General features: G+C 36.5%; 1 protein-coding gene across 1 annotated transcript in view; it reads right to left on the bottom strand.

The window, feature by feature from the left end:
- LOC106869360 (uncharacterized) overlaps positions 1-17,886 on the bottom strand; it is a 29,987-nt gene extending 12,101 nt beyond the window's left edge. The window contains exons 1-3 of the mRNA XM_014915081.3: positions 17,183-17,886; positions 1,556-1,671; positions 536-655 (exon numbers count right to left, since the gene is read on the bottom strand). Coding sequence (XP_014770567.2) covers positions 536-655; positions 1,556-1,671; positions 17,183-17,768 — 822 coding nt within the window. The 5' untranslated portion in view covers positions 17,769-17,886. The remainder of the gene's footprint in view (positions 1-535; positions 656-1,555; positions 1,672-17,182) is intronic.
- Between the last annotated feature and the right edge of the window lie 7,590 nt (positions 17,887-25,476).

The following is a 25,476-nucleotide window of genomic DNA, read 5'->3' as shown; positions in this document are numbered from 1 at the left end:
TCATTCATAGTCACACTTAAATAGGAATGGGCTTCACCAGGCTTAAAAAACACCCTAGATATGTCATAGGTTATGATTGCACCATTATAACTTCATCAGGGGTCAAGGATTCATGGCCAGGCAGTGTATTTAAGGCAGAGTGGCCTCATGCAAACAAGCCCTTCTATAGCTGGTAAAAACTGAACGCAATACAGTTGCTAGACGAAAAAAATTTTTTTACAGAAGGATGGTTATGTTGCATCCTCCAAAACAAAGCCAGATGATGAAACCAAGACAAATGCTGCCTAGCATTTTGCCCAGCTAATAATTCTGCCAGCTTGTTGCTTTATCTGTACATTATATTGGTATTTACCAAATGAAATCTCAATATTCATGCAATGAGAAATTACAAGCAGTTTAGTTCAGGTAATTTCAAGCAGATTAATAAACAAAAAATAAAATAAAAGAGGGGGGGGGGCAGAGTGAGGACATTATGCTATTTTAAAACTTAAAATGGTGTAATGAAATAAAAACCTTAGTTTTCTTTTCCATTTACCTGTGGAAATGCTCCATAGTTCCAGATATAACCATGGTGAGGGAAAAGGTTCTTCACAAATCTCACTTTGCCATTCTTAACATCTTGTTTGATGGGATTCATCAGATCCTCTTTGCAGATCTATAAAAAAAAAAATTAAATAAATTTGTAAACTTTTACGAGAATGTAACAATTTTTTTCCAATCTTCCATGGAAGGATGTCTGGGAAAATATTACTTTGCTTGAAAACAATTCCAAGTAGACAACAGAAAGAACATACAGCTGTAGAAAAATGGCTTCAATGAATTGTCTGACCTATACAAGCATTGAAAAGCAGATATTTATGCAATATCATTATATACCTGCTTTTATATACTAGCACCAGTTGTACAGGTCTTCAAAATACTAGTTTTTTTTTTTTAGAGTTTTTTTATTTAGAGCTAGCACTCACTTCAAGGAGTCATGGACATCATCTCATGTTTTCATATTTGGCATCGTTTTTATAACTGGATGCCTTTTCTAACACCAAGAATATTACAGTTTAGATGTACATTCTACCATGGCACCAATATGACAATTCAACAAAAATTAACAAACATAAACAGGCATGTGGTTTTTGTAAAGCATGTAATTTCAGGTTCAGTCCCACTGCATGGCACCTTGGGTAAGTACATTCTACTACAGTCCCAATATGACTAATACCTTGTGAGTGAATTCGGTAGATGGAAACTGCATGGAAGCCCGTCAAATGTGTACATGTGCTTTTGCATTTGTTCCCTCACCATCACTGCTTGACAATCATTGTTGGTTTGTTTATATCCTCATAACTTAGTTCCGTAAAAGCGACCAACAAAATAAGTCCCAGACTTGAAAAATACTGGGGTCAATTTATTCAACTAAACTCTTGAAGGTGGTCCCCAAGTACGACTGCAGTCCATTGAGTGAAACAAGTAAAAGTCAAAAAAAAAAAAAGACAAACTGTGATAAATGCCTAAAACAAAATCTAGTTGAAGGGGAAAAAAATTCTATAAATCAACCTACCTCCATCTTGTGGTTTGTCCATCGTGGAATTTCAACAACCATATTAAACTCAGTCTTGCTTGTATTTGAATATAAAGGAATATCATGGAATGGTGAAATGATGCCATTAGGACCACCTGAAGAATAGACAGAAATTTAAGGCTTTGGATTATTAAGTAAAAAATCTCATATAGAAATCACACAAGGTTCAAGCTCGTATGACTGACACAATTTATAGTGTTGTTACCGTTGTTTAGCTTTAAGCCAATCCTGAACAAGCAGACACTCCAGTCATGACCAACATATCTTTTTTATAAGTGTTATGTTGACCTAATTCAACACAATGTCATCAAACAATATTCTAAAAATGCACAATCACATCATCAAACCATCAAATCTGATTTTTTTTTTTTCGTCGTTTAACGTCTGCTTTCCATGCTAGCATGGGTTGGGCGATTCGACTGAGGACTGGTGGACCAGGTGGCTACACCAGGCTCCAATCTGAATTGGCAGTTTCTACAGTTGGATGCCCTTCCTAACTCCAACCACTCCGAGATTGTAGTGGGTGCTTTTATGTGCCACCAGCACGAAGGCTAGTCAGGCGGTACTGGCAAAGGCCATGCTCGAAATGGTGTATTTTACGTGCCACCTGCACAGGAGCCAGTCCATCGGCACTGGCAACGATCTCGCTTGAATGTAGAAATATATTTGATGAATTCAAAACAATGTGAATAAATAAGATTTACATTTGACAGAATCTGAATGCTAGATTTGATCTATTTCAACAGGCTATAGAGGATGAAAAGATGTAATTCTGAAGTGAACTTGGAATTTCAGAATTACTTGAAAATCATGCAAAATTTGGAGAAAAAAAAAAGTGTCATATACTGTAATGTATCACTGGTAACAATTATTACCGCCCACTTAGCAAAGGGCAGAAGTGTTGTTTTCAGTCATGTTTGTTCGTTTGTTTGTCCGTGGATAAGATATCTCAAAAACTGCTGGATGGATTCGGATGATGTTTGGCCCCATGACTAGCATGAACTGATTAGATTTTGGGATCGATCCAGTACCAGACAAGGATTCTGGATTATTTTTCATGTTTTTTTTTAACTTCATTTTTGAGAGTGGTCAGGTTCATTCTTAGTATGAATGTTTGTGAGAGCAGTCAAGTTTATTTCAGATATTGCAAACTAGATTCCTCACTGACTTCTTTGCTAATGCTCATCTTATTTATTGACAGCATCTCTGTACATGGCTTATAGAGATCTCAAGCCATTCACCTACAAGTTTCCTCAGCAACCACCAGACTACAGAGCATGTTGCCTAACCAAAGTCCTCTCGTAGCTGGTTCTAAGCTAAGAACTTTTGTAGCAATGTCACAGGGAAGAGGCATTAATGGTGCCCTGTTCTAACACAAACTCAAAAACTGCACTGCATCAAAGCTAATTTTCTTTGTAATGTCTAACTTATTCTTATACCTTAGATTTGATACCATGGTGTTTGTTAGATCATCTCTTTTGCCACAGTTGGTGATACTTCTCAAACAATCATTAGGTATGTCGTCTCCCTGTACTATCTGTTTAACTGTCCTAATTCAACCAGATATTTTTAGCATTTTAACAACTATCCATCCATGACGATCCAGTTGCTTTCCACAACTTCATATTAATTGCCCTTTAGATTGTACAGCTGTCAAAATCAAGAACTGGTCCTTGTGTTAAGTCTACTCATGGTAGTCTCTCCCTCCCTCCCTCTAGCAACCTTTCATAAGTAGCATTTAAACTATTTCTTTCAATGTTGATGTCAGCAAATGTACTGTTTTTCTATAAACACTTTTCTCAGAAAAATACTTCATGAGATTAGTAATGAATACTAAAATTTTAAAATAACCTCTTAATAAGTAAGGATTAATGTAGGCCTTCTGAAGAAGATCAATAAGTAGCAAATTTTATTTTTTGGTTCAATATCTGCTTATTTTCTCACATTTTTATAAAGTTCATCTTGAGTCATCATCCAAGATGGCTTGGACCAACTGAAAAATTGTCATTATTTAAAGTAATTATCCAAAGTATGACTTCATGTGATTGTATTTATTTTAAGAATTAATAAACTAAGGCAAGGCCAATAATATATAATAATATCCAAAATATATTAACAAATAAGAGAGCAATTTAACTGACAGACCAAGAGAACAAAAGTCCACAGGTAATCTATATGGTACACTAAAAGTTACTTCCTTATAGATAAGGACAAATTGATTATGATGGCGTATGAATCCACTCAAATCAAGGCTACAAAAGCTGATATACAATCAGTTAAGAAAAAGGTGAAAAATCTCAAGATAAATACCATTTTATATCAGGCTTTAAAGTCTGATGTAGACATACTGATGTATATTATGAGTACAAGGTCATGAGAAATACCATTAATAGAACTGTTTCAGACAAAGCATATGTACTTCTACTTGTGTCAGTCTGCATTACTAATAAGAGGTACCATCCTTATCACATAGAAAAGTTAGGTTTAAGAAGGTATAAGTTTTTTAAAATGATTTTACAAAAATCACATGTTCCGACAACAAATGCTTAAATTAGTAAAAACCAGGTCGTACCTGCCATTCACAAGTACATATAACTCGGTGATATAATTGTTTTTAGGTGCCTATGGTGATATAATTGTTTTAGGTGCCGATGTACTTGCAAACGGACAGATGAGAGGTATTAGTGTGTTGGTACTCATTTTCAGCTGAATGTACTGGAGCAACACAAAATAAAGTGACCTTGCTAAAGAAAAAGCACTGCCTGGTCTGGGAATTGAACCCATGACTTTATGACTGTAAGCCCAACACCTTAGCCACTAAGCCATGCACCTTCATAATCCTAAACTACAAAGAAAATGCTCACAAGGTTCTCAAGACCATATTTCTATTGAAAATGGATGGCCTGTGAGTTCCAATTAATTTTGAAAACAAATCAAGAATTCTGACAAATTTATTAAAGTAATTTTTGCATTGATTTGATTGATATTTGGAACATTATCCTCACCATTTTTAAATCTGCTTTTTCCATGGTAACATGGATTCTTGAGGCTAGATGCCACCCTTCCTGACATCACTATTCCACATATCAAACTGGAATACATTGTTTATGTGGAACATAAGCATCACCACAACCCAAGCAGTATCAATATGGAGACATGCAGAGAAACAAACACAAACAGGTTTCCATACAGTTTCCACTTTAAATATTACTTTCATTAATTTTGAAAATAATCAAGAACTTTGTAGGGTTTAGTAAAATCCCTTTTATACTGAGCTGTTTGGTACATTAAAAGGTTCTTAAATAAAATTAAGAAGACGGGTATATTAATTCAAATATGAATGCTTAACCCTTCAGCATTCAGATTATTCTGTCAAATGTAACGTTTATTTATTCACATTGTTTTGAAGTAATCTGTCATTGCTTAATTTTAGAATGACATTGCAGGATAGGTTAGAGAGGCTGGATCAGGGTAGTTTTAACATAAAACAAGTAGAATATTTCAGCTGGATATGGCTGTTTAAATGCTTACAGGTTAAATAAAGAGGGTTTGTATTAATAGAACTAGAAGGATATTGTTCTCCAAAGCTGCAAGAACTTCATAAATAAACAAAAACATTAAATATGTGAATCTTATGCATTGATTTCCTCAAAATCCTTTCATTTCTAATTCAAATTCTTAATCCTGCCTCATTATATGAAGAAATGATTATCTCCCATGTTAGAACAGTCATCACTTGGGAAATCATGTGGAAAAAAAAAAGAAAGAAAGAAATGCCATTCTAGAGAACTGGATTGGCAGAACTGTCAGAGGGTGGGGTAAAACTCCTTGCAGTATCATTTTGGCATAATTTCCATTCTGAGATATAGGGCAGGTGTAAGTGGTCGGATCTGGTCAGTTTGAACTGAAATAGGCAGAATATTTGGACCAAATAGAGCCGGTTTGAACGGTAAAGGGTTAATTAAAACAGATTAGAATTTGAACTTAGAAACAGTTGCTTGAACCATAAGAAATAGCAAAATTTCTTTCAAATTATAACACTTAAAATAAAGAATTCATTGAGCAGGTAGCCCCTGGGGAAAAAAAAAGGGATGGACAGTCATTGCTTGCTGGACTGTCTGATTATAAAGTCACTTAATCCAGGTTAATCCCAGGTCAAACAATAACTTGTTTATATACCACACCAACTGTGTTTTGATATAAAAGATATTATATATTGGGGGAGGAGAGAAAAAAATTTACGTTATACAAATATAAAAATCGGAAGAAGTTCAAAAGTTTACCATATTCTAGACTTTGAAATACTCTTGTTTCACTGTCCCCACCCCCCTCTCACTTTTTTTTGTCTCCTTACAAATCAAAAGACTGACAAGTAAATAAACCATATTGAATAAACAAGTGGTAACTTAGCCTGCTAGAAACAGTAGCAAAATATCTCAAGGCACACTATAACAAAAGAAAAAACAATGTTAACCCTTTAGTGTTCAAACCGGCCAAAATTAATTCTCCTTTATTTGTTCAAACTAGCCAAAGCTGGCCATATCTGACTCCTCTACGAAATCGCTAAAAAAATAAAATCACTTTATTGAATTCTCGTAGCTTTGAGATAATGCAAAATGAAGCCTTTCCCGCCTTTATTCAAGAATAAATACTGTGAAACTGTTTAGACCACATTGTTTTTTTTTTCAACATTTATGTGTTTCCATGTTCTTTTGTTGCTGTTGATTACAGTATTGGAAGTGAGATGAAACCAGGATAGGCTATAAGGGCAGAGTACATTTTCGGCAGTGCATGCCTGCCAAACCCACTAAATGGGGATCAAGGTATGGGAAGCTTGTGAATCAGACACTGGATATTGTTGAGGCTCCGGCAGTGGGGGTGGCGACCTCTGTTGTACTCTTTTGCTCTAACTTTCTCTCACTCTTTCTTGAGTAACGCTGCGATGAACTGGCGTCCCGTCCAGCTGGGGGGAACACATACACCATAGAAACCGGGAAACTGGGCCCATAATAAATAAATATATATATATATATATAAAACTGGAAGATTATTGTATGAACATCTTTGATCATAGGCTAACTCAATAAGATTGAGTTGGACACTTGAGTTTTTTTTTCTTTCTCATATGTTCACATAACACACTTAGGAACTAGACACGATTGCAATGAGATTACAAATCAGAGATAATCTTCACATTAAGGACCTTGTTTAACCTTTTTGTTACCATATTTCTGTTGATATACACTGCCTCCCTTTTAATTAATTTTGAAAAATGTGCAGGATTTATTAAAAATCATTAAACTTTGTGCTTAGAACTTAAATTTACATAAAATTTTGATGGAAGATTTTAATTTAAATCTCTTTAAAACAAAAAGTATATACCATAGAACTAGGGACGGTCTCAAATGGGTTGCTATTAAAAGGGTTAAGCGATAAAGACTTTCTCTCCCCGTTATCTACATGCACACACACAATCATCAAGGATGAATCTGACAAAACAAATTATCTCAAAGACAAACCAGCTGTCTTTGCCCACAGAAACAATTTCACTGTTATTAGTTGTTTGGTGCCATTTCAACCCTGATCAAACTTAGCATTTCAAATTTAAGATGGTCACAGTTGCAATGCAAGATTTCATTAATCAGTGTACCTTCTGTAGAATGTGCTACAGAGAAAATTCAGCTACGATTTCTGACAGGCAAGTGAGCACTTGAAATGTCCATTAGCTTGTGTCATTATCTAAAGATAACGATACAAGCTAATGATGGAACCTTTCACATATTCTTTGTTCTGGACCTTTCACGTATTCTATGTTCTGAATACTAATCTACCTCAGCTAGCAGGATGTAATCATGGAGACATACTAACTAGTGACTTAATCATTATCAAAATTGCACTGGTTTACAATGGCAATAAGGGCGCCTTGACCTCGCCTGATGTATGTCCTCCTGTCCAGGTTTTCCGTTTCAAAACACTAACCTACGACCACTCAAGATAAACTGTACTAAGTTCACTCAGTTATCTTGTTTCCCCTCCACCCAATGTCTGAGAAGGCCAGAGAAGTTTATTGACAGTATCTTCCCCCCCCCCCCTTAAACAGATTATATAATAGACAGAAATACACAAACACACAGACAGGCAGATAAAGTAAGATAAAAGAAACGCAAAGTGTAAGCATGCATGCACATATATACGAGAAGAGAAAAAGACACACAAAGGAAGAGAAAAGAGAGAGACCAAGACTAACAGTGCCCAGTTCAATACCATCACTTGGTCTTTGAGTACTTTTAGTAGAAAGTCCACTCTCAGTTCCCTCCAAGTTTTTCTTACAGACACCAAGGTTGAATATCAAGTACATCAATCTGGGACAGCCTGCAAGAAATTTAGGACGCTTCCCCCTCTTAGCCAACAAATTAAGTAAACATGTTTTAAACCCCACCTTTCAAATGATGTTATGCTTCATGGAGTGGAATAAAACAGGATATTTTTTTTTGTTTTATTTTTTATTTAACTATCTAGGGAAAAGTGACAATTGCCTCGACTGAGTAGGGAGAGTATACAGGATATAGCCAAGAATATTTTGACAAGATCTATTTACACAACAAATAAACCAACATCATTCAGATCAGAATGCAAATACACAAATAACAAGACAACATACTACATAACTCACATTACTTTGTCTCTCACAAGAACGTCTTTCATCATACAAACAATTACCACTCAAACATTTACACATCCGACATAAATAACTCAGCAACAAGGTATTTACTTTCGCCCGTCCCTCCATAGTACCCTTTATCATAAATATTTGATATCCATTTTCTCATGCTTGCATGAATTAGAATTTGTTGAGGCAGATTTTCTACAGCAGGATGCTCTTCCAGTCACCAACTTATATACTTCCAAGCAATATTTCCTATGACCAGATGTTTTTTTCTTTTTGTTTTTACAGAAGACTGGAAATGAACAACTTCACTTGTACGAGTGATGACATCATGTGATTGTAAATAAGCAAGACTAGGTTTCTTCTAGTTTCTGTCTACCAAGTCCTCTCACAAGGCTTTGGTAGACCTGGGGCTATAGAAGATATTTGCTCAAGGTTCCACACAGTGAGACTGAACCCAAGACCGCATGGTTGGGAAGCAAGCTTCTTAACCACATATCCACGCTTACACTTTTAGCAAAAATTAAAATATTTTGCTATACTTTGTGCATAAAGTCAAAGAAAAATCAATTTGAAAATCCATTTTTAACCAATAAATATAAAAGCAGTTAATATCAACAGTTAATTTTTTTTTTTCAATGAAGCGTAGCTAACTATGAGAAACAAGATATATAATTTTATCTTCATAGTACACTTGAGAAACAGGAGCGTCGTACTATGTGGGATTTTAAAAACATTTCTTTAAACTATCATTTTACATCTGCTTTCCATTCTGGCATGGGTCAGACAGGCTATCAAAGTACAGATCTTTCAAAGTTACAATTGTAGCATAACTATTATTTTCATGGCACACCTTGAGAACTTCATGTTTTAGGAAATATCTTTCAATATTTAAAATGTTGCTTTGATATTTTACAGTGTTGACCTTTTTTTTTTTTTTTTTGTAAAAAAAATAATTCATGGTTTTCACAAAACACCTGAGAAATATAAGCAAGTTTTGTACCATATCTTTTACAGAGCGAAAATATTTTATTTTTGTAGCATACCTGAGTAATGTGAGCTTAATGTTTCATGGCAGATTCTTTTGTTAATACATTGCAGCATGTAGTTTTAAAACCACTCTTTTCCAGACAAAGCAGTCAGTATTGATTTCTGGAGGTGAGAGTCTACATGGCTATCCAAAGGGTTGATAAATATCCAAGTTGATTTTGAGCATTAAGGATGTGGAATTCATCATTTAACATGTTTTAAATGCTGGCATGGGTTAGACTGGAGCTATTAAACCAGAGGGCTGCACCAGGCTCCAGTCTTCTGTTTTGGCATGGATTCTATGGCTGGATGCCATTCCCAATGCCAACCACTTTACAGAGTGTACTAAGTGCTTTTACATGTCACCAGCACTAGCAATGGTGATTCACTTAGATTGATGGGTCTTCTCATGCACAGCAAATTGTCAAAAGTCTCAGTCACTTGTCATTGCTTCTGTGAAGCTCAGCAACCAAAGATCATATCTCACCAGCTTGCCCCACATCTTCCTGGGTCTATGAATGAAATTTTTAGGCATAACAAGTCCAAATATTCTGCTGGCTTAATATTTAAAACGGCCAAATCTGGACTCACACCTACCCTACAATGTCATTCTAAAATAATCACATTGAAATCTTGAAGTAACAAGATAATGAAGGATTAATTCAAACCAATATGAATAAATAAGAACTATATTTAATAGAGTAATCTGAATAATAATGAGTTAATTATTTCTAATAAGCACAAAAAAAAAAAGCTGTAGTAACCATGCCAGAACAGGCAATGAAGCCTGGTTTCACCCCCCCCCCCACCAGCTTTATCAGCTCTGGTCAAACTGTCCAACCCATGCCAGCATGGAAAACCGACATTAAATGATATTTAAGTTGGAGAAAGATGTGCTATGGTTTTCGCAAACTCTCCCAGATAAGTGAGGTTGATGCAGCTGATACTGCAAAAGTTACAGACATTACACCTCTGCAAGACAAAAATATATTTTAAAAAACATGGATGTATTGTGATATTAATGCCTTTCTGGAAGAAAGGAATACAAACTGAGCCTTAATTGGTAAAGACTGTTTGTTACCAGTGACTTTTACCAATTTGTACCTTATTAAATCACACATACAAACAAGTCAATGAGAACTTCTACATTGTCTTTACTAGAAACTGCAGCCAAATTTTCAAGTCATACCCTATTATCATCATTGTTTAACATCCGCTTTCCATGCTAGCATGGGTTGGACGATTCGACTGATGACTGGTGAACCAGATGGCTGCACCAGGCTCCAATCTGATTTGGCAGAGTTTCTACAGCTGGATGCCCTTCCTAACGCCAACCACTCCCAGAGTGTAGTGGGTGCTTTTATGTGACACAGGCACGAGGGCCAGTCAGGCGTCTTTAAAAAAAAAAAAAATAAAAGGCATTGATTATTGTGGTTTTATATATACTGTGTTTGGAACACAAAAGATGGGATTGTCACAGGTGGAATACCTTTCAACCATAGGTTTATTTGATAGAGGCAACCTGAGATTAAAGAACAACATACATATTAAATACTACAAAGTTGTAGCTTTTTATTTATAGTGAAAATTTTAAAATTGACATTTAGCTCTTTGGCTTCAACCATATATTTCATATAAATTTAAAATGGAATTTATGATGGGCTAACAAAATTTTAATTTAAAATTTTAGCTGTAAACTGAAAACCATGTCTATACTAAAACAGTTGCAGTGCATACACACACACACACACACACACACACACAGCTGTTTTCCCTGCTCACATATTCTATGCAAATTTGTCACATTCAGCTGAATCACATTTGACTGTCAATTTTCCCCACTTTGTCTTTAAAAGCTGAAACATTTTTTTCACGATTTACATCTACACCATGTTTCAATCAGTTTGATCTTTGTTCATCAAGACAATACAGAAGAGATCTAGAATTTTTTTTTTAAATGCTTCATCATTCATGAAGAGGTTAATAGTCCAAAAAATTATAATTAATATTAACAATAACTTAACTCAGATATTTAAAAATTTAATAATACTTGACACATCTCTCTTCAATGATTGCAAATCTTTAGCATTCCCTTTTCAGATCATGCTACCTATCACAAGCTATTAGCCAACAAAAGAGCTTCTCTGCCCACACCTCCCATACGATTCACATGAAAACCTTCACAAACCAGGATACAAATATAAGAACATAAGTTACACTCCATTCTCACACATATTTGCAGATAGTGGTGGGGGAGCAAGAAAAAAATTATACAACTGCAGTTGCTGGTTTCCTTGTCTTTCAGTTTCAACCCTTTAGCATTCAGATTATTTTGTCAAATGTAATGAATGTTCATTCATTTACATTTCAGTCCACTCTGCTGGGTGGTTGGTGTTAGGAAACACATCCAGCTGTAAAAATCCTGCCAAAACAGTCCCAGAAATCTGGTGCAGACTTCTGCTTGGCTGGCTCCTGTCAAACCGTCCTACCCATGCCAGCATGGAAGGCGAATGTTAAACGACGATTACGATTTTGAATTAATCCTGCATTATCTTGAAGATTCAAGATTTTGATGATTGACATTGTGGGTCAGGTGTGATTTGCCAGATCTGGCCACCTTGAACACAATACAGGTAGAATATTGTAGCCAGATATAACTACTTTAAATACCAAAGGGTTAGACTAGTTACTTTAGTTTGATGAGAAACTCAAAATTTCTTCAATGTGCCAAGGAAGGTTTCAAGAAAAGGAGCATAAAATTGAGAGTTGGCGGGGTGGGTGGGATTATGAAATAAAGTTAATATTTCTAGCTGGTTCGCCCCAGGCCAGTTCCAACAGAGCAAACATACAATTAAAGGCATTTTTTCCCCTGCCAGTTACAGAGAACCAAACTAACTTTTAAAAGAACCGATACTTGGTGTCCGATTTTGTTTCCTCATAACCTTCTTAAAAATGCACATTTTTGATGAAATTTCCTAGAAATACATTTTTTCAGATAGCATAGATTACAATTAAATGGGAGAGGGTGGAATTGGAAAAAAAAGAAGAAAAAAAAAATCTTTTGGAGGATCGTCCACCATCCTGGACACACGACATGCGATTTTGTTAAATGGATTTTTCATAAAAATTTTCTAAATTCTCCATTTTCGATGCTGTAGCTTATGATTTCCCCCCCCTCCAAATTTTATCAAGACAGTTGTACTCAACACACTCTGGGAAATTTCATTTTAAAAGTACTTCTGAGGAAACAGGGGGGGAGGGTCCACTTCTGTACAGAAGTATGCGAGTCTCCGCCACCCCACCCCCGTTTCCTAAGAAATTTTATCACGATAAACGTAAAACATTTCTCTGGAAAATTTCATTAAAAATAACATTTAATAGTCCGGTACACTTCTATAGTTATGCTGAACTATATTATCCTAATCCTGAAATAAGCAGGTAAAATCACTTAAAAATCATACACAATGATATTACAAAAGCAATAGACGACCGAAAAGGAAAGAGTTTGGAGGTGATCTCTTCATTTGCTTGAAATAATAGTTAAATCTCCCTCAAATCATATACAACTATCTTTAAGAAGGATACGCAGAGTACGTAGAACTACATTGTCCTATGCCTGAAATCAAGACTGGAATTTGTGAAGACTGGAATGCTGCCGTTGCTCATATATCAGTTCAATCGAGTCGAACAAGGGTTTACACATTCAAAAGGAATTATACATTTACGACAACCGGAGAATAGACAAAATTATTCGCATCTGAAACTCCTTTAATCAAACGTTTGTTCTATCGGAACTGATCCGAGACTTTGAAGTATTAAAGTGTATAAAGAAGCTTGCTTCCCAACCATGTGGTTTTGGGTTCAGTCCCACTGCACGGTCCCTTAGGCAAGTGTCTTCCACTATAGCTCCAGCCCGACCAAGCTTTGTGAGTGACTCTGGTAGATAGAAACTGAAAGAAGCTAGTTTTGTGTCTGTAAACAAACCAAAATTGGTTATCAAGCGGTGGTTGGTACAAACACAGATACATATATATATGTGTATATGTTCGTTTGTTTAATCCCTGAATCTTAGTGAAAAGAGACTGATGGAATAAGTAACTGGCTTAAAAATAAGGGTAAATTTTCAGATTAACACCCGCACGATTTTCACTAGGGTTAGGGTCAGGGACGGAATTCCCTAACCCTAAAACCTTAACACCCTAGTGAAAATCGTGCGGGTGTTAATCTGAAAATTTACCAAAATAAGTACTGGGATCGATATGTTCGACTAATCCTTTCAAGGTGGTGCCCTAGCATGGTTGCAGAACAAAAACATTTTAAGCTCCTGTCCGTAAAACACAGAACTCTCGAGATTCTTATGAAACGAAGACAACATTAAACGGGAGACTGTAGTTAACCCACTTGTTCTTACTACCACCACCTGCAAATGTGTGGCCTTTGCGCCGAAATAGAAACATCAGTATTTGAACAGAATTATAACACAAAAAACTAAATGTAACAGAAAGCGAAAAACTTCAGAATAGTCATTACAATAATAACCCAAACCGGTGCAGAGAAGATAAAACTTCAGAACCGGGAATTCTTTAACGTATAAAACATTCTTTCTAGACAGCCTAAGCACATGGTTTGCTTCTTTAGAAATTCCATTCAAATCTTTCTTCAATGCTCCACACAAATGCTAAAGCAGCACGGTCCCGAACGCGCAGCCGCGTGTCCGCGCCAGCCAGTCTTGAGTGGTCGATCCTAACCCCAACCCTAAACACGTATTCATTTGCACACGCGGGTTAGGGTTAGGGATAGGGACAGGGTTAGGGCTAGAATCGACCACTCACGACTAGCTAGCGCGGACGCGCGACCGTACGGCTTTAGTAGTACCATATATATATATATATATATATATATATATATATATATATATATATATATATATATATATATATATATATATATATATATTACATATATAAAAGGATAAGCATATTAAAAGGGGCCTGTGGGGGAAAACTCATTTAAATAAAAGGGTTGGAAACCAGTGCTCTACACTAACCCAGTTTAACTCCCTAATTGTCAGGTAAGAGAGGGTCGGCATACTCAACTGTATTCCATGAGACCGCAAGTTTCAATTACGTATTTATACTACTTTGTAGGTACAGTGTGGTCGAATGATTAAGAAGTTCTCTTCGCCAACCTAGAGATCTGATTTCGATGCAAGTGCGTGGCATCAAAGACAAATGTCTTTATAGCCCCAGGACGACCTATACTTTGCGAGAAATTGGGGAGACGGAAACCACATAAAAGTCTATTGGGTGGTTGTACGTGTAATTCAAAAGGTACAGCCTTGTCACACTTAATTCTGCCTGAGAATTATGTTAAGGGTACAACATGCTTGTGGAATGCTCGCTCACTTACACGGTATGTCAGAAGTGGGTTATTCAGTTGATCAAACAAACTGAATCTCCATACATGTGTATTGCATTAATATTATGTATGCTATTCAAGCATGCGCTGTATGTCTGAAAATTTTTTTGACGACAGAATATGGACACAATGAGAGCGTGATTTTTACCCAATTTCTATCATATGCATAATATACAAATACAAAAATGTTACCCAGTACTTCAAATCGATTTGATACAGTTAAAAGCACAAGTGCTCGTTGGACCGCGTCCACAATACGGTTAAACTTGCTAATGCTCTTGGGAAAGACTTAGCCGTCCTTTGTATAAGGCCTGATGCCACGTAATATCGAAACATTCTAATTACAGAAATTATTTGTTTAAAAAATATTTTCTAGTTGATGTATACTCATACAAATGTTAGATAAGTTAGTTCAAGGAAATCTTTTTAAACAATAGGAAGATATAGATTAGATTAAGAGACCATGATTAAAACGTCAATTGTTTCTTTCCTCAGTGATGCCAGCGTGTGTGTGTGTGTGTTTTATATAAGTGCTTAAACACGTGGAGTGTGTAAAATCCATTACACACACACACACACACAGGGTGTGTGTGTGTGTGTTGAGAGCAGGGTAACTTAAATGTTTAAAACGTCTACCATAGTTTCACGAAGGTATCCGTGTGAGTATTAGTGGCGCTAGGTGAATGTGAATTACCCTTGTATCTAATTGGTTTAGATCTACTGGGACTACATTGTCAGGTGTGTCTTTCGAGACGATAGTAGGGAAAATTTGAGCACCTTTGCTGCTGACAAATGAGGAAACCGTTGATAAGTGAAGTATTCAGTTCTAATGCTACTAGCGGTGATGCTAAGCATAACCCATGCTAGTGCTTTTCGTTTTTTAGCCCCCAAGTCAACCTTACTCCCGCAGACCTACGATCTTAAGGGGGCCTAGCCATGACCCTCCTGTCTTAATTAGAACTTTAATAGGATTGCATCATCTAATTAATTAGGTAATTAATCTAATTAATCAGAAGGTAAGGTGCAGATTGTGAAAGATAAGGACTATTTCTAGCGGGTCGAATGACCGGCATAACTACAGGGTTTTACCCCCCAGACTTTGGGAGGTCATAACTTTCAGAAAAATGAATATTTTTTAATGAAATTTTCTATGACCTAGTGGCATAACTACAGGGTTTAAAACCCTGTAGTTATGCCCTAGTAAATACTGTATGTATAGAAAATTTCATTAAAAAATATTCATTTTTCTGAAAGTTATGACCTCCCAAAGTCTGGGGAGTAAAACCCTGTAGTTATGCCGAGTGACCAACCACGTAGAAAGCTCCGTGTTGGCAAACTGTAGTTGTACAGTAGATGATAAAACTGCAGGCCAAGTTGAAAGAGCAACTCTTTTGGTTGTGGTTGTTTCACAATACTTAAGATAGATTATTCAGAAACAAAAAAGAAAATAAATCGCTGGAAGCAAGGTAACTGAAGACATTTAAATGGCAAGCAAAACCGGTCGTTTTGGAATAACTGTCCCATAGAAAAGGTAAATGTATGAAATGGGAAGATGTAAAAAAAAAAAAAAAAAATTAACCTTAAAAAGGGAAACGTAATTTTCGTTGAATACAAAGATAGTCAAATTCGGTCAAAGCACATGAAAAATCATAGGAAGATCAATTTTCACCGTCAAAGTGAAACGGATGTAATAGTAAAAATCTACCAAACTTTTTTCCTTTCCCATAAGATATGGGACTTCGAGGAATATTTATTCCAAAATTCCGTCCCAAAATCATCCCGATTACTTGCAAAAGCACAAGCATTTTGGATATGCGTCAACGTAACACATTTTCATCAATCCGTTTTTCAGGGGACGAATCACATTTAAATCCTAAAAGGTTTAGTTTTTTGCTGGTTTTGTTTTCACGAGTTTCAGTGCTAAGAGTTGACTACGCCAGGATTTGAACTCAGAAATGCAAGAGAATAAGAGCACTTGCAGTTCCTCATTATTCACTGTAGAGCCGGCACAACAGAACTACCAATTCTCATAACGACAATAATAGGAATATGCCACTGATAAGACGGTAGATCCAAATATTGAGAGGAGAAATACGAAATCAGACACGTGCAGTGAAACCCAGTTCTAAAGCAGCAGTTTTTGCCGGCTACCGTTAAGTTATGCCATCCTTTGCTGTCTAAATTGATATACGACCTTTATCTTATTACTTTTCAGAATACCTCAGAAATGGACATAGTCAACCGAAATTAAAATTAGATCTAGAATTCGCAATTTTACTTCAAATAAATAGGCAAATGAACAACTAATATATATAACAGTTGGATTAAATGATAGAAGGAAACTAAGTGACTTGGTAAAAAGTCGAACAAAAATAAAAGGTTATATGATATATGAAAATGAACTGTAATTAAGTATACGAAATGAAATTAATTATTACTATTTAATTATTATTATCATTACTAAACAGTAAGATAGAAGTAAAAGCACTTACTGTAGTATATTTTGTAGTCTTTGGTGTTGGGGATTCCTTTCTCGGTGATTTTGTACGTAGACATAGTTGCTGTTTGAAAAGAAAAGAGCCGTCGCTGCAGACCGCAAGAGAAGAGCGAAAATGAATGAAGCTGATGTAATAACTGCAGCAATGGACTTGGCGAAATTAGTCGGCAATTGCTAATCACACAAGCAGGACTCGATCTAGTGGTGATATTACCGGCAACGAGTAGACGATCTGATGTGCACCACCAATGGCAAATATTACTACTGCCGCTATGTATTCTTCTTCTTATATCAATACTGCTGCCGTCGACGTTACAAAAGCTTCTACCACCACTACTACCACCTCCGTTGCTTAGATTATTCTTATAACACGAAGCGCGACGCTTATGAACTCCTACTCCCGCGCTTTCTTGTTCGACAGCTTTCAAAACCCGCCACCTCGCAAGCGTATTAGTATTAATTGATTGACATCGGTTAACAGTGGCAGAGGTGGGGGTCTTTGTGGAGTGTACACTGAGCCTTAATATACCAGGAAGAAGGTAAAGACGGCTGCTTGCAAAAGAAGGGTGGAAATGTTGCATCGCTGTAACGTACAAAACACACCGACCTCTACGTCACAAATACATACACACACACATACATATACATACATATATAAACACACATATCATGTGTAATATATATATTTAATTGGCAGAAATTACAAATTTAAAAACATACAGAGCTATATATATATAAATATATATATATATATATATATATATATATATATATATATATAAATATATATATATATATATATATATATATATATATATATATAAATATATATATATATATATATATATATATATATATATATATATATATATATATATGTATATATAATTAAGCGTTGTCTCTTATATACTTATATCTATATATGTGTATGTGCATAGACACACACGTGTATAAATATGCTTTAATTTACAAGTACATCCACAGTGAATATTATATCATAACAAGGTGACACCTGGTGTCTGAGTTCATTTACTAAGATGCAGTAACTAGTGTTTGATCACGGACACCTGCCCAGAATAACTTAATGGGTCGAAAGGTTATTTGGCATTAGCAAAAGTTGGGTTGGCCAGACCAAATTATATATTTAATTTCCTTGGACAATCTATTGTTTTATTTAAATTTTTCTTTTGATGTTTTATCAATAAACGTGATCTGGCAGTATTGTAAATAAGGAAATTTTAAATAAAATTATGATTATAATCACGGGATTTTATTTATGTATATATATTAATCTTTAAATATATCATGAAATGCTTTTCTTTTCTTTTTGTACTCGTAGATGTTTTTAAGTACTTACCAATTAAAAAGAAATGAGTTCTAAATTCCGGGAAATCAGTCGTATAAAATAAATTTAAAAAGACATTTTTTACAGTTTACTTATTTCAGTCTTAGACTGCGGCCATGCTGGGGCACCGCCATGAAGGCTTGTAGTCGAACGAATCGACCCCAGTACTTTTTTTTCTTTTTTGAAGCCTGCTACTTATTCTATCGGTGTTTTTTTGCCGAACCGTTAGATTTGGGGACGTAAACACACCAGCACCGGTTGTCAAGCGGAGGATACACTCACATATATGACAGAGTCTAAGGCATTTACCCCTCCCCCTCACCGCCAGGACAATTACCCCTGAGGACAACAAATGATTCAAAACTTCTTAATATACTGGAGAGGGGGTAATTAACCAAATGGGGTAATTGTGCTAGGGGATAGTTGTCGGGGGGGGGGGGGGAGTATTGTCCTATGGGGGTGTAATTGTCCTGATACATGACAAGCTTCTTTCAGTTTCCGTCCACCAAATCCACTCACAGGGATTTGGTCGGCAGATGACACTTGCCCAAGGTGCCATTCAGTGGGACTGAACCTGGAACCATGTAGTTGAAATTTCGATTTTCTGAAAGGTGTTCCAGCCATTCTGTCTATTTATTGAATATTGATGACTACATTACACAATCTGATCTCTTTTTTTTTAAGATTATAGGATATGATTTTGGAGATTTGGTTGCTATCTCTAGCAGGTTGAGAATCGGCACAGAGACCCCTATTAACTCATATTCTAATGTAATAAGTCACACAGAAACCGGCCGGTTTGATCCATATCAAAGGCGCAAGGTCCCTTATAGGGCTTAATTTGAATAGGGCGTAAGTAATTCCTTTCATAGGGCTTTAACCCACATACTATTGGCTCTCCCTTAGTAATTATGTTGTCGTACTTCGTGTTCTTTTAGATTAAATATATAATTTCCTTAATATATTGTTCTTCGTTATTCTTTCAACTAAACATGGGTTATTTATCTTTATCTTAATATTGATCCCTTTTAATCTGCTGTATGTCACTGGCCCTATTACAGCCGTCGTTGTTTCTTAGACTTCCAACGCGGGATTAGCTTTCTGATTGTTATGTACACAGCACCAAATAAAGTACGTCAATTATAAAAAGCCAATGCGGCAGCCTCTACATGGATGCTTGTCTTGCTAGAAATGTCAGCCAAAATCTTCATTTATTTAGACACAATAAAAAGACGGTATAACAATGACTAGAATGTCTTCGATTACGATCTGGGACTTAACAACAATGTCAACTACGCGTCCGCGCTAGCTAGTCGTGAGTGGTCGATCCTAACCCTAACCCTAACCCTAACCCTATTCCTAACCCTAAACACGTATTCATTTGCACACGCGGGTTAGGGTTAGGGTTAGGATCGACCACTCAAGACTAGCTAGCGCGGACGCGCAACTGCGCGTTCGGTACCGTGCTGCTTTAGTAGTACCCATACTGATTTTAGTAAAAATTAAAATTTCTGACATCTTCGGAAGCCACATGATTGCGGACGCCTACTCGTGTACAGCATTATATACATCTACTAAATCAGTTTTTTCGGAGAGCGGGCAAATTGCTATATTTAATATAATTAAGATGCTTTTAAACTTTGTTAAATCTACGTGATACCATGGCGAAAAAAAGACGAATTATACCTATACAAAAACCCTAATTTCTCACTTCTTAATAACAAAAGGGCTGCAAAAAAAAATTTTTTTAACTAATATTTTGTGTGTATATGGAGGGAAGACTCATATTTGTGAGTTTGATAATAATTTAGATGTTGTTTCTAGTTTCTGGTCAGTCTTTCATTGGTTTAAAGTGGAGTATGCGGATCGCACAGGGCGGTCACTTTATATGCATATGTATGCCGCAGTCGAAGATACGTTACACTTAATGAAGAAAGCAGGCAATTTAGCTACCACACGAAACGATCAAAATTCAGGCTATTACACCGCATTCTTTGTGACATTACTGGTAATGTCTGATACATTTTGAATGACGATGTGTACCAGGGCACAGTATTGAACATCTACAAAGTGATTCCCTCATTGTTGCTTTCACAAGAAGCTCTATTAAGAATGAAACATGTCCGGAATTGTCTCCCGCTATTGCCACAATCATTAAAATAATATTGGTGTTGTTCTCCATTGCCACTTATAAATTTTATTAATGCTCATCATATTGAATATGTTAACACTACCTTAACTATTGTGTCTTATGCGGATGGTGTCTCTCAGTAATTAACCATAATGATTCATATTTTTTATATACTAAATTCATAGCTGTACTGAGTCCAAAACTCATGCCCTGCCCGTCACACCCAATGAAAGCAGCTGCTAATGCCAATCCCTCTAGCTCTCTCAAACATGCCCTCAGTTGTGCAGTCAGCCACTCTCACCAGCTATGTTGATGATACAAAAGTATCTCAGACAGTCAAGGGCCCTGATGACATACAAAAACTACAAAATGACCTACATGCAATATACAAATGGGCTGATGAAAATAATATGCAGTTCAATGCTGATAAGTTTCAAGCACTCCAATATCAGCCCACAAACAGACCACAATCGGAATACATAGAACTAGAGACTGGTGCAATTCCACAATTGGAATCGGTGCATAATCTGGTAATCCACATGATAAATGATGCAACATTTCATGTACATATTATCATGATGGCAACATAGAGGATAGATTCTTGAATCATCCAGAACCAGAAATAAGGATTCTGTGCAACTCCTATGGAAGACTTTTGTTCTCAGTCACTTAGATTACTTTTCTCGACTGTGGTTGCCACAGAGCATCAAGCTGGTGGCGGAACTTGAAGCAATCCAGCACCACTACATGAAGAAGATTGACTTGGTGAAACAGATGAGCTATTGTAAGAGACTACAAGAACTGAAGCTCTACTCCCTGGAGAGATGGAAGGTCTAGCACCCAACTTTGGAATTAAAAGTTATACAAACCATCGAACTGGATGGCACTGCATAATACCAAAGATCCCATCTTCTTTATTATGGATAAGGTCCCAATACTGCTACAGCTTGGGTCTCAGGGGTCCACAACTGTTTAACGTCCTGCTAAAAAACCTCAGAGATTTTCAAGGTGTAGACATGGAAACCTTCAAAAGCACCTGGACAAATTTCTATCTGAAATCCCAGGTGAACTCTCATTGCAGTTGGAGGCACAAAAGAAGAGCAGCTGCATTCAGCTCACTTCTTCACCAAAGACAATACAGAAAGGACACCCAAAAACACTGAAAGGTGGTGCTCCAGCATGGCCCCGGCCTTTGGCTGAAACCAGTAAAAGAGTAAAACAACATAAAATACACACACACACACACACACACATGTATTAATGTACATACATACACACACATACATACATACATACATATATATATATATATATATATATATATATATGTTCCGGTGGCACGTAAAGCACCCACTACACTCTTGGAATGGTTGGCGTTAGGAAGGGCATCTAGCTGTAGAAACTCTGCCAGATCAGATTGGAGCCTGGTGCAGCCATCTGGTTTTTCCAGTCCTCAGTCAAACCGCCCAACCCATGCTAGCATGGAAAGCGGACGTTAAATGATGATGATGATGATGATATATATATATATATGGGGGGAAGATGAAAAGTTACTGGCTTTGGGTAAAATAAAATACAGGAGGATCAGTTAATTATGATTTTATTCAACATATTCCCCTCTCAGATCCACACACTCATAGCAGTGGTCCTTCAATTTTTCCCAACCCTTGCAAAAGAATTCGGACGGTTGGGCCTCCAATCAGGTCTTTTGCAAATACCCTCAAAGCCAAGAAATTTTCTGCACCTCCTCAAATATCACACACACCTACATGTATATGTAAACACACATACACACATATGTATATGTAAACACACATACATACATGCCTGCACATGTATGTATTAATTTATATATATTTACTTATCTCTGTTTCAAGGTTTTTCACTTTGAATTTAGCTATAAAGATTGATAATGTTATTAGCTTTTCTACCCTTAACTTTGTCATTTAATCTATTAATGTCGATTTTTCACTTTGTGTTGTTTGTATTATTAATAACATTGTGTCATAGAATACTGCATGTCACTGGAGTTTTGTTACCTTGGTTGTATAGGTATTTGACCTATTTTATATTGTTCAGTTGAATGTTTCTTTTTATGAAAAAGAGGGAACAAAATTGTGTAGCCATTTTATTTGTTAAATTTATACCAGAACATTATTTGAATTATCAATAATTGGATGGAAAACCATAAAAGGCAGACCCTAAATAATTAATAATCTCTTTGATATTAATAAAGCAAGAAATTTCGATGAAGACTGGAATGAGGTTGTGTGATATTCATTCATACTTTTCTGATAGGATATTAATGATACATACATACATACATACATACAAATAAACAAACTAGCAAAACCTGAAAATTGTTAACCCATACCAGGAATTTCCACATCAGGTGCAGGTGTGGTTCTCTGATAAGACGTTTGTTTCCCAACCCACATAGTTCCGAGTTCAGTCCCACTGCAAAGCGCCTCGGGCATGTGTCTTCTACTATAGCTTCAGGCCGACCAAAGCCTTGTGAGCGGATTTTGTAAACAGAAACTGAAAGAAGCCCATTACTTATCTATCTATCTATCTATATATATATATATATATATATATCATCACTGTTTAACGTCTGCTTTCCATGCTGGCATGGGTTGAATGGTTTGACCGAGAACTGACAAGCCGGGAGGCTGCACCAGGTTCCAATCTGATCTGGCAAGGTTTCTACAGCTGGATGCTCTTCCTACTGCTAACCACTCTGAGAGTGTAGTGGATGATTATTACGTGCCACTGGCACAGGAGCCAGTCAGGTGGCACTGGCATTGACCATGCTCAAATGATGCTTTTTACATACCACTGGCAATGGCATCAGCCATGCTTGAATGGTGCGTTTTACTTGCCACTAGGGCTGGCTCCTGTCAAACCCTCCAAGCCATGCCAGCATGGAAAGCAGACATTATTCTGCTGTTCTTTACCCTTTCTGTACTGTCAGTCATCACTTACTCTCCCCTGAGTCACTTCCATTTCTCATTTTTATCAGTTCTCCACCTATTCATTTTTACTATCATTCCCCTCTCCACCCTTGTTCACCATTTGCATCACTTCTATATCTCTAACCATCTCCATCTCCCTCCCTCTCTCCACACTCTTGCAACTTATATCCATCCACCCTTCTAATCTTCTGTCCCACACTCTCTTCTATACAACTTCTTACACTTTAAGAGTACACTCTGGCATCACTGACTTTATCTCACTCTCTAGCTCCGTCCCAACTACTCCAACTCTTATACAATATGTTGCTGTCCCTTCTAACATAATTTAATCCCTCAACTCCTAACACAAGGCCACCTCTCTTAACTATATTCTCTCTCAGTTGAGGAGGGATTTTAGTCTTACAAGTAGCATGGTGACCTCACTAGTGCTGATGCTACAAAGGAAACAAAAAGCCTCCTCTGCATTTTGTAAAGTGGTTGACATTAGGTTAGGAAGGGCATCCAGCTATAGAAAGTATGCCAAGCAGACATTGGAGCAAAACACAATCTCCCAACCACACACACACACACACAACTATCATTATTAGCATGTCACTATCTCTGTTTATTCAAGCCTCTGAAATGCCTGGCCAACGCAAATAGTTACTATGATACTTACACCATGACTAAACTTATTGATAATAAAGTCATGTCACTTAACTGTCTGATCTCATACTTTCACTATGATTGTATTTCATGGAAACGTGTGCTTTGGTTAGCTGAAGGCTGAACTGTCAGCAGTTATACACTCAATAGCAAGTAGTATATTTTATCATTTAGTAAATATTAAAAAGGCACAGATATTTTATTCAAACACTTGCTTTTAATACGGTTTGCTGAACTATAAAACTCAACAATTATCACTCATAGATTTTCTGACGTGGCTGTCAGGTGCAGGCATGGCCGTATGGTTGACATGTGTGCTTTTCAGCCACATGGTTTCAGTCCTCCCTTGTGGCACCTTGGGCAAGTATCATGTGCTAACCAAAGCTTTGTGAATGGGTTTGGTTGATGTAAAGTGAAAGAAGCTCATCATATATAGATATATATTCTTTTACTTGTTTCAGTCATTTGACGGTGGCCATGCTGGAACATCGCCTTAGGTCAAAGAAACCAACCCCAGGACTTATTCGTTGTAAGCCTAGAACTTATTCTATAGGTCTTTTTGCTGAACCACAATGTTACAGGGATGTAAACACACCATTTCATTATTGAGATAAGGTAGTCATTTGAGTATCAGACAGGATGATTTGCAATATTTGTTTCAACACTCTGCACTCTTCAAATCTCACCAACATCAACTTTGTCATTCATCCTTTTGGAGTCGATAAAAATGTAGTAATCCACAGTAGTGAATTAGCAGAAGTTACAGAAAGCTTGGTAAGATGTCTTGCAGCATCTGTTCCAGCTCTTTACACTGGTGCCAACCTATATATAGACCCAAGGTAGTGGCTTTTCTCTTGAATAACACTGGTAGCATGGAGAGGGGAAATTTGTATGTTTGGGTAACTGCTAATCTTCTTCAATAAAATCTGCATATATGTGTGTATGTACATAGTCAGCCTTCAACTACAGAGGCCTGATTCCATCTCCAGATTACTGTAGGCATTTCTGATGACATCTCATAGCAGAACATATTTGATGGTAAATTTTTTTCAGTTGAAGTACAAATAGGAGTTGGTGAATTTGTAATAACATTGAAATGACATAGTTGGAGTAGACAGCAGAAAATAAGATGACCAGGAAGTTACCCAACTCCATCAGCCGTTTTAATATAATAACAAAAAGAAACAACAATA

This window comes from Octopus bimaculoides, chromosome 6, assembly GCF_046866305.1.
Source record: "Octopus bimaculoides isolate indiv1 chromosome 6, ASM4686630v1, whole genome shotgun sequence".
Classification (NCBI taxonomy): Eukaryota; Metazoa; Mollusca; class Cephalopoda; order Octopoda; family Octopodidae; genus Octopus; species Octopus bimaculoides.
The sequence above is the reverse complement of the archived record's forward strand: the minus strand, read 5'-3'. Positions and strand labels throughout refer to the sequence as shown.